At 39.6% G+C, this 10,578-nt stretch overlaps 1 protein-coding gene across 2 annotated transcripts; it reads left to right on the top strand.

Annotated features, from left to right (window-relative positions):
- Positions 1 to 5,079: 5,079 nt before the first annotated feature.
- LOC109634426 (matrix metalloproteinase-20-like) lies at positions 5,080 to 10,505 on the top strand. Of its 2 annotated transcripts, none has more exons than XM_020094906.2 (10): positions 5,080 to 5,408; positions 6,014 to 6,252; positions 6,698 to 6,846; positions 7,147 to 7,272; positions 7,584 to 7,742; positions 7,849 to 8,020; positions 8,223 to 8,356; positions 8,968 to 9,124; positions 9,645 to 9,748; positions 10,265 to 10,505. In XM_020094906.2, the coding sequence occupies exons 1-10, from the start codon at positions 5,277 to 5,279 to the stop codon at positions 10,363 to 10,365; spliced, it is 1,473 nt and encodes a 490-aa protein (XP_019950465.1). In that variant the 5' UTR covers positions 5,080 to 5,276; the 3' UTR covers positions 10,366 to 10,505. The 2 variants fall into 2 exon arrangements, with proteins under 2 accessions (XP_019950465.1, XP_069390793.1); XM_069534692.1 differs by lacking the exon at positions 5,080 to 5,408 and adding an exon at positions 5,467 to 5,630.
- The last annotated feature ends 73 nt before the right edge of the window (positions 10,506 to 10,578 follow it).

Genomic DNA, 10,578 nt, shown 5'->3' on the forward strand with positions numbered 1-10,578 from the left:
CACACACACACAAACACACACACACACACACACACACACACACACAGTTGTTGTATACAAACAGTTATAGTTCTTTAAGACTGTGTTGTATCTACATTATGACCCAAAGGCTCAAACCTGTGAGGCACAAATGACACTGGTCCAATGAATAATATCATGAGTGATATAAGGTTGTAACTCAGCAGACAGAAACATAATAATTCCTCTGAACTCCATCTACGTGGGGTTTCCAGACATATCTGATTCAACTAGTGATGCTTATGACTTATATTTGTTTTATCTTGTGCTTGTGCTTTTTGAATGATTCTTATGACATCATCTGTAGTTTTTCATTTAACATTTTGTATTATATTTGCTTCTCGTCTTTTGTTTTGTAATTTTTGTCCTCTTTATGAACCACATTATATTATTATTATTATCATTGACTGACTGCTTGTGTTGACATAAGTGCTGCATACACGTAGATTAGATTTATTTGTGGATCTTTCTCGGACTCATTGTGTGTGTGGTCTGATAATCTCATTGTGTTTGGACTTCGGTTTTGCATATTTGGATTTATGTTTGTAATATTGAGTTTTTTCTTTCCTGTTTTATTTTGAAACTCCTTTTCATTTGCTTCCTGTCTTTAATGATGACCTGCTCCGCCTTCATTATCTTCACCTGTGTCTTGTCAAATTTGTGTATTTAGTCGTCTCTGTGTTTCTTTGTTGTGTCTCAGTGTGTTTGTGAGTCCTCCAGTGTTTTTCATCATCATCATCATCATCATGTGATTTACCAACATTTAAGTTGGTAAAACTTTTTTGTTGACTTTGCCTTCCGAGGTTTTGGATTCTACTGTCGGCCTGTTCACCTCCTCGTGAGTCAGAATGTAAACTGTTGGGCTCTCGCCTCATTCTGGGCACAACAGTTTGCACATTAGACAAGCTAGATACTGCTGGGTTGTGTGTTTGTTACTTAAAAGCTACTGGACAGATTTCCACAGAAGACAAGGACGTGGTGTGGGTCATGAATGAACACGTTACATTGTTGGGGATTTCTTTCACCTTCTTTGATATAGTGAGATGAGGTGTTTTTCAACATTTGTGTTCAATTAATAATTATGTTTGGGCCTTGGTGGAGGTTTGTGCTTCCAGGTCTATGGTTTTAGTTGTTCGTATACAAAAATATCAACATATCTAAATGTCTCATAGATTCTTCTGCCATGATCCTTACATTTCCTTTGTGCATGACCAATCTCAACAAACTCAAAGATAGAAATCTTTTTTTTGCTTATTATCTTTCCACTGTGAACAAACTTACTATAAATGAGTATTTTGAATTTGGAGCTTCACCACCTCCCTCAGGGGGGAGTGGATGGTGTCTTTGCTGAAGCATGACTCTGAACATTGTGGTTTGTTGTCTTGATTCTCTCTTTGGTCATTCTCGACACAGATCAGCACTTTAGTGATGTCCAACCCAAAGCCTTTTTTTTCGGTTTGGTTGTTATTGGAACTGGTGTGAAGCAGCTGCCAACTACTTGTCAGGAATTCATTCACTTTCTAAATTGTCGCTGTTGTGCTGCTTGGTCATACTCTTTCGGCACGGGAGAGGGACGACATGAGCTGTGACTATCCTTCTGTGTCTGGATGTTCTGTGATCAACAGATCTGCTGTGGAAGCTTATCTGAAACTAACACTTGGGTTCTGCTAGGGAAAAAAATGCTCTGTTTTTGTATTGAGACCAGATCAATAAATATTCTTTATATATAAACAGAATTCTCAAAAGCTGAGTGTGGAAATGATCAGTTAATATTTGGAAGAAGGTTACAATATCAACTTCTCTAACTAATGTAGCTCAGCTTTCTTGTTGAGCGTTTTCATGATAGTGATGGTAATTAAGGGATCTTTACTCTGTTGTTTTTTACTGTCAACTTGTTTCTTTCACGTGTTATTTAAAACACTATAGCAAATAAAAAAAAAAAAAAAAACGAAAGCAGTGTCCAATATTTTAGAATTCACTGGATGAGAAAAATGGTTTGTGTGCAATAATGATCCATAAGCACCCATTTGAGCTGCTGCCCATGATGACTCACTACAGAGCACACAAACACATTGCTGCTGTTTCTGATTCTATAGTCAACTCTGTACAGTTTGTAGAAAAGAAATGATATCCAGCGTAGTGAAGCAGTTATGGACCTTTTTTCCTTTTGATCCCCAACAATGTACAAATCTACACTTTAACCTTTGTCTGTACGGCAGTATTGAGTTGGTTGGTTATTAACAGGATTTTTGTTGTTTCTACATCAGACAAGCTTCACAATAAAAGTCAACAGCAATACAAGAAGCGTTGTTTTTTTTTTTTTCAAATTTCTGATTGAGAGACAATTCAACTATTTGAGTGTCAATATATATATATTTTTTGTTATCACAGAGATGATTCAGAAACTATTTGTTTTGGGAATATCTAGATTCAAGTGATTTACAATGAGGGATGTATTATAACTTAGTAGTTCACATTTTTCTCAATTCTTGGATATGAATGTAACAATTGTCTTTTTCCATTAAATGCATAATTAGCATTGCTTCACCAGTGCTTCAGAAGTGGAATTTGCTAAATATCACCATATTCAGTGAGATAGTGGGCAGCTGATGTGTGAATGTGTTTCAGGAGATGACGTAGTCACTGTGGTGTTATTTAGCTGACAAGATTTCAATGAGGCAGAATTCTAAAGCTTCTGGATCATTTATGACATTAACAAGTGCTGGCAACATAATAAGGGAAACAATTCCTTTACAATATAGCTCCTAACTTGATTTTATTACATATCCTAGCAACTATGGAGCACTGTGTGAGTCTAAGAAAATGTAATGTAATACCACAACGGACCTAACGGGTGAGACACAGCGTCTGCTCCAGCCGACACTGAAGGAAGAATTAAAATTACATAGAAAAGACACATGGTGAAGAGCTGCCACAGGGGGGCAGCAGAGGCTCTGACAGGAGACTGCTCTGGAGAGGGAGCTCACAAATGGATTTAGTCTAGTTTATATAATGTCATATTTGCTCCGACATCATGAAAAAACATTTGACTGGTTAAAAAAATAAATATATGATCCTTGCAAAAGAAAACATACTCAAACATGTATGCTATCTTACATTATCTATTAGTTTGGGGCCATTTTTGCTTGATGATTAGAACATATAAGTGTCTGTTTGATCGCAATGTGAATTGGCTTCTTCACAGGTGTGCAATGAGGTGAATATGCACTAAAAAGGCTTCCATTTGTTCTGTCTATCTTGTAGTGGCCACAAAATCTGTCTGTAGGTTATATAAAGTGTCGTCTGAGAGAAAATTTACTGAAAATGCCAATAAATGTGTATAAAACAATCTACAGGCCAAAACTAAGATTTACAAATGCATACAATGATTTGTGCATCACTTTTGGGGCTGACAAATGAATGTTCAAATCCACACACAACTACCAAGCAGATTGTGCAAACAGTTTAACAAGGGCATAGATCACAAACAATACAATAACAATATTTTTCATACGCTTTGTATTCATTAGCACATGCATTGCACTCACTCATCCAGGTCAGATGTGTAGGAGCAGGGAGGTAAAATATTGCAGTCTGCCACAGTCACTTTTTGATTGTACCACTAGGGGGAGCCAAAGACAGATATGTCTGAAGTCTACACATGGTGGCTTTAAAGGCACCATCACTTGTTTCTGTCTGTTTTAAATAGTGATGTGCCTTTTCAAGAAAAAAAAACAAAACATCATATGCATGTATGCAATATTATTGATGATAGTGATAGAAATGAGCTGGACAGAAAATTTCAAAATAAGAGCAGTGTTTTGTGAGATCATTGTCATCTGGTTTAACTGTAAAACAGGTTACAACAAGAAATGATGGATATTCAGGTTTCAGAGAATTATCTGAGTGAACCATGAAATGAAGTTGATATATTATTGCTTTAATTCATTAATTTGATTAATTGGTTTAGCATCATATATAAATGAACTCATAATTTTAAACTTTTTAAGCTTTGTCTTGTCATTTTGTCTCATAGTCACTGTTTAGTCCTTTTTGTACTGTGGAGATGTTCACTGTCTCGAAGTACATTGTTCCAGAGACAGATCTCATCTTGCTCGTTCTCTTAAGTTGTCTCTCTGGCACATTTCCAGTGTGAAATTGTGTGTTTGTTAAACTGAGGTGTTCCCGTAGGTCTAATTCAGTCTCCCCCCGCTTGTAATCCTGCAGCTCCAAACTAAACTCTCAGTCATCACCCCGGCTCGAAATGTCTTCATTACCTCGTCTGTACTCGGACCATAAAACCAGGGTGACAAAAATTCTTCAAGTCATTCTGTGAAAGAGCGCAAAATTTTCTGGAAAACCGGCTCAAGTTGCCCCCACAGAGGAATGCCGTCGCTCCTATAAAGCGCCACAATGACCAATCAACCATAATTGCAGCTTGAATTTAGCACAGCACCACCCTTGCCAGTCTCGTCGTCCTGGCTGACAGCCATTTTTTTCTTTTTTCATTTCTAGGGCCTTAAATCCACCCCTGCAATTTACAGCGAGCTCTCTCATTGAAAGGTCTCACGTGTTTGCTAAATCAGGACGAGAATGGGCTTGATGGAGTTATTTCAGGAAAGCCTGCAGAATGCGTGGGACTGAGAAGTGCCACCCAGCTGATTGTGTTGCTCAAGTCTAGAGGGAGTTAAATTGAGGAAATCATTGACTCTGTATCTGAGCTACTTGGTTTTTAATCATGGAAATATCACCATGTTTTTAACCAACCATACACATAGAGCAGAATGATTTGTTTTCTGCTGCCTCTTGTCTCATGTTGTAATTTCCCTGCTTGAAAAATGTAAAAAAATAATAATTATGTGTTAGTCTCATCACATTAACATCATCACAACAACTGATTATAGGCCCTAAGTTTGCATTGAATTTAACAGATTTAACTGAATTTAAAATGTTGAAAATGGAACTATACTCCTCATTCGTTAAAGTCATCACTGCAATAAGCAAGTTACAAAAACTCATCAAACTTCGTTCTTTTTCTTTCTTTCGTTCTTTCTGTTTCGTTCTTTCTTTTTTTTGTGCTGTCCTTGGTTGTCTCCAAACCCCTCCCTAATTCCATACTACTCTCTGAGGCTTTCCTTGGATTTGCAACTGGCATGAGTCACAATAACCATTTAAAAGGCTTTCTCATTAACCAGAACTCCCGTCTCCATGTGTTTAAACCTCGGCCACTACAATCCATGTAGTGTCACATCTGTGAAATGTATGTCATGCTGCTCCCCTGCTGTGTCCTTGTCCTTCTGCTGCCCCGTCCATGTTTTACGGCACCCACATCTATCCTGGAGGCGAGCTCTCCCTCCGCAGAACCACAGGTTGACTTGAAGCTGGCCACAGTAAGTGCATAATTGCATGAGCTGCATGACAAATGTAGCTGGGTGACAAAAGTTTGATGATTGGACTGCATGTGATTTAATCTCTTGTAGAATTCACCAAAACACGGCAGTTTCTCTTCTGCTGGGGTTATCTGCGATGCACGGAGCCGTTCTCTAACCTGCGTGTAGGATGTTGAGATATTGTTTTTATCTATCTTGTCTTTGTGTGGGTGGGGGGCGGAGGTAAGTGGCTGCACTGCCCTCTGAGTCCTCAAATTTGTTGCATTGCATGCTTTTGCAGATTCTTTCAGCATCGTTATTTTCTTTTCTCTCATCCTGCATGACATCATTTTGTTCTTGTTTATTCTTTGGAAGAAAAGAGTTGTAGAGGACGATCAGCATGAGGATTGATTACCGTTGTTGGTCGCTAAGGCTTAAGTTAGTTTACCTTTTGTTACTGTATTAAGAGAAGGTGTAATTTACAGATGATCACCCAAGAGCTGTAGATTAGTTCATGTAGAAATACTTGGAGAAAATGTGCAATCTGATGGATACAGGGTCTTCTCATCTGCCTGGCTCTTTAGTGCAAAGTGATATCTGATGTGGATTTTCAAATCTGCTCATAGGAATACCTTCAGCAGTATTACAACCTGCAGAAAGAGCCCATGGGGCGCATGAAGCGGAGCGGGCCCACCTTCACCTCCAAAGTGAAAGACATGCAGATGTTCTTTGGGCTCAATGCGACGGGTGTGCTGGACGCAGACACATTTGAGGTGATGAAGAACCCTCGATGTGGCGTTCCAGATGTGGAGGAGTACAGCCACATTCAGACGACACGGTGGAACAAGAACGTCATCACCTACAGGTATCTATGTGGCCTTTTAATTACACATAATGTCTGACCTAGACTGAACTTGGAAAAAAAGAATAAAACTGTCTGATTGTTCCCAAATTGCAAACCACACAAAATATGTGGGAAGCAATTTGAGAAAGCAGGCAATTAAACTTTTAAAAGGAATAGCTTCTGTCACGAAACATTAATGTAAACAGATTATAGGTTTGGGACTCCTGCCTCTGAAAGTTATAATGGGATCCCTATAGTGCCAGGTTCCTGATACAAGCTTGAACTTATATAACACTGACATAAAAAAATCCAAATCCATGTCTGCTGGATTACACTTAGAACAAGAAGTATGATTGAAGAGAACATAAGAAACATAGCTACTGTCGTTATCAGATTTTATTTTATGAAGATAATCCTGTGTGCTGATCTTCGTATGAACCAACAGAATGACACATATACTTTGCAGCATTGGCAGGTACACCAGGGATTTGCCCCGTAGCACTGTGGACTCTCTGGTTGAGTCAGCGTTCAGCGTCTGGGCCCGAGCCAGCGGCCTGACGTTTGTGAGGTCGCACACCCGCAACGCTGACATCATGGTGGAGTTTGTGACCTATGGTGGGTTTGTCTTGATGCCTGAGGGTGCACTGGGCAGTTTGACCCCTGCTCACGTACAGAAATATGTACATCTTCTGCTATGTAAATATCGAATGAAGGCATAATGGATTTATACGCACAGGGAGAACCTGAGTTTAAGCCGCTAACCGAGGCAGCTTCATTACGCACTTGGCTGCTGAACTCTCGAAAGAATAATTTAGACGAGGTGAGCAGAGGCCTGTAATTTTCCAGTGTCATGAAAGAAAATGTTTTTCTCTGTGGTTTCTGTGTTTCATGTTTGACCTGGTTTATATCATGAAGTGCATGGTGACTTGTATCCATTTGACGGACCCGGAGGAACGCTGGCTCATGCTTACGGTCCAGGGTCGGGGGTTGGGGGCGACACTCACTTTGATGATGACGAGCGCTGGACTGCAGGAGGAACAGGTGCCGAACTGAATCACACCAACGATAATGCTAAAAGAACTGTATATTGCGTTTTCTTTCAATTTCATTGTGCTTTCCAGTCTTGATGACCACTCAAGTACTTTACACAAAGTTTCATACAGTGCCTCTATGTGCCGCACTTTCTCTTTCATACACTCAGCCATCAGGTGCAATTTGACGTTAAGTATCTTGCCCAAGTACACTTTGGCACACACAATTGGGGGAGACTGGGACCGATCTGCCAGTTGGTGTATGTCCCGCTCTACCTCCTGAGCCACAGCCGCGTGTTGAGTGTATTTTTTCTTTTGCAGGCTTTAATCTTTTCATGGTAGCTGCACATGAATTTGGCCACGCTTTGGGTCTGAAGCACTCCAGAAACCCAGACTCCCTGATGTACCCGAACTACAGGTCCTCCCATCCTGCCAACCTCTTATCCAGAGAGGATGTCGCAAATATCAACGCACTTTACAGTAAAGAGTTCAGATTTATATACAGCTATTATAGTTACTGTGTATTTCACTTTGTATTTCCTCCAAAGTGCAACCTGATACATAAGTGTGTGCTGATGTACGTTAGGCCGAGCTCAAGGTCGTCAGAGTCCCATTCCGAGGTACGACTGGAGCTCTCAGTATAACCCGTGGATGTCAGGATCACTGTTCCCTCGACTCCTGCAAAACAAATGTGCTCCAGACCTGACCTTTGATGCAGTGTCCACTCTCGGGGACGCCACCTTCTTTTTCAGAGAAGGGTATGTGCATGATTTTTTTCATTTCAACCACAAGAAGGCAATTTGTGTATTCTACTCTAAAGGAAATTAAAACAACATTTCCAATCATTTATTGAAGGTAAAGGTATAGATAATGAATGTATTTATTTATTTAGTTTGTCATTTTATTCAGAAGTGTGCACAAAATGGGTTTTTTACCTAACTGACATTTTTTCCCCACAAGATATCTCTGGATTAAACACAACGAGCAGTACGACATCAAAGAAGGTCCGATCACCAACTTTATGCCCAAGATTAAAACGAGCATCGACGCTGCTTTCTGGGTACCTCGCAGATCCACTGCTTATCTTATTCACGGTAACTATCTATACTTCAGTGTTGAACATAAACTTCATCACTCACTACAACTGTGCCTCTATATGGGGGCTGCATCCTTTGGAGGCTGCATTTGAAGAGCGACAATTTGAAGGCTCCTCCAACAAATGCAGTCTTCCACTCCCAAGCAACGGAGGCTCCATCCGGTGAATCCTTCCCAGCCTGACATTTTCCATTATTAATTGTTGTTCTGTGGCAAACTTGTTTTAAAAGAGGTAATGGCGGCAAATGAGGAGAAAAGCTCAGAAGAATTTATTTTTTAAATATAAATACTCTACCAAACAGCTCATGTACAAATGTTAAAAAACCCAACGGTTGTGAGGGCAGGTCACGCTGGCGGGTAACAAGAAGACCAGATTGTCTCATAACATTTAGGCTGATGCAAGCCTTGAATTTTGATACACAGCTTTTGTCCTCTCATTCCAGTGAAACTATCATTTGTCCCAGAACTCTAAATGTACATTTCATTCTCGATTTGAAGGTAGAATTATTTAGACAGTCATCATATTAATAAGAGCCTGAAATAAGTAAACCATTTAACATTTCATTTGAGGAGGAATATAATATTTCCATTGATCTTAATCCTTCAACAGAGTCCATGTTCTGGACAGTGAAAGGTTCACTTATGAAGGGGAAGCCCAGACCACTCAGCCACTTTGGATTTCCAGCCTGGGTGCAGGAAGTTGACGCAGCCGTGCATGTAGTGAAAACAGGACGCACACTCTTCTTTATGCATGACATCTACTGGAGGTAAGGCAATAAATCAACAAAACACAGATCAAAGTATTCCTAATGCTCTTTGAATGCCGCCTCTCGCCCAATGTCAGCTGGGTTTGGCTCCAGCTGACACCCGCAACCCTCAAAGAATAAGCAGTATAGATAATGGTTGAATGGATGGACCCGAGGATGTAATATGCAAACCACCGTCAGGGCCAAGAAGTCCCCCTTAAATTCAATCAAGCTGCACGGAATTTGACACAATCATAGATAGTTTTCTGAATGGCCAATTTGTTTTCATCCTGATCCATACATTTTCAGAACCATTAAAATCAGTGGAAATGCAAAAAGATTTCCTATCTTGCAATGTTAAAGAAAAAAAAAGATCCCTGGATCCTGGACCTGAACATTGAGAACAGAGCTCAAAGGCCTCAGTGTGACCTCTGAGGTTTATGATGTGTTAATAAAGTTACAGTCAAACACAGACCTTGTGTCTCAGTGATGCAGAACGAGCAGATGCTCATGGGTCACGGCTTTTCTTTTTTCTTCTCAGCTACAATGAAAACCGAAGGGTTATGGACTTTGGTTACCCAAAGTACATCAGCGAGGATTTCCCAGGAATCAACTCGACAATAAATGCTGCTGTTCATAAAGATGGTGAGAAAACGTTGTCATTGTTTACCAGTATGTTGTATATTTGCAGCTGATGGAGGCTACAGATGTATTTACAGCAAAACCTGGAGATGGAGGAAAATGCAAAAGACTAAAAATACCCCAGATATATAACAAGAGTAAACACACTGCGTGTTGCTGAAAAAGTGCAGTAATCTTAATGTTCAGCTGGCAGTATATTTCTGTCTGTAGCTTTAAGGGCTTTTGTGAGTTGCATTGCTATTAGTAGCACAGGAATGCTAATTTACATGCAGTGTAGTTTTTACAGAGCGTTCCGTTCCCCTCTGTCATTTAAACTGTATAATTTACCAATTAAAGTCCCTCACACAATATACTGTAATTTTAACTGCAAGCAACAGTGTAGAAAATATTCGCATTATCATCATCATCATCATCATCATCTTCAGTAGTTAACAGAAGCCTTCCAGAGGGCACAATATGAAATATGTGAATCACTTTGTTTGCTTCTTAATCGTCAGATTAATTTTTTTCATCTTTCAGGTTTCATCTACTTTTTTCTCGGACCACAAGTCTACAAATACGACTACACCCAGAAACTTGTTGTCAGAGTTGAGAAAGCAAACTCCTGGCTCGGATGTTGAAAGAGTCTACTGTTAATCCATTAACACGCCAGAAGGAAATTACCTGAAAACCTTGATTTCAAATTTAAAAAAGAAGAAACACTGTTCAGTTTTGAGTGAAGTTTTATTTATCATTGGAAATAATAAAGAAAAAGAGCTGAAACCCAACATGTTTGTGTGGCTTTTGTGTGATAGTAAAAATAGGGATTTACATTTTTTGCTTTTTATTGAATC

This window comes from Paralichthys olivaceus, chromosome 11 (genome assembly GCF_024713975.1).
Source record: "Paralichthys olivaceus isolate ysfri-2021 chromosome 11, ASM2471397v2, whole genome shotgun sequence".
In the NCBI taxonomy this organism is placed as follows: Eukaryota; Metazoa; Chordata; class Actinopteri; order Pleuronectiformes; family Paralichthyidae; genus Paralichthys; species Paralichthys olivaceus.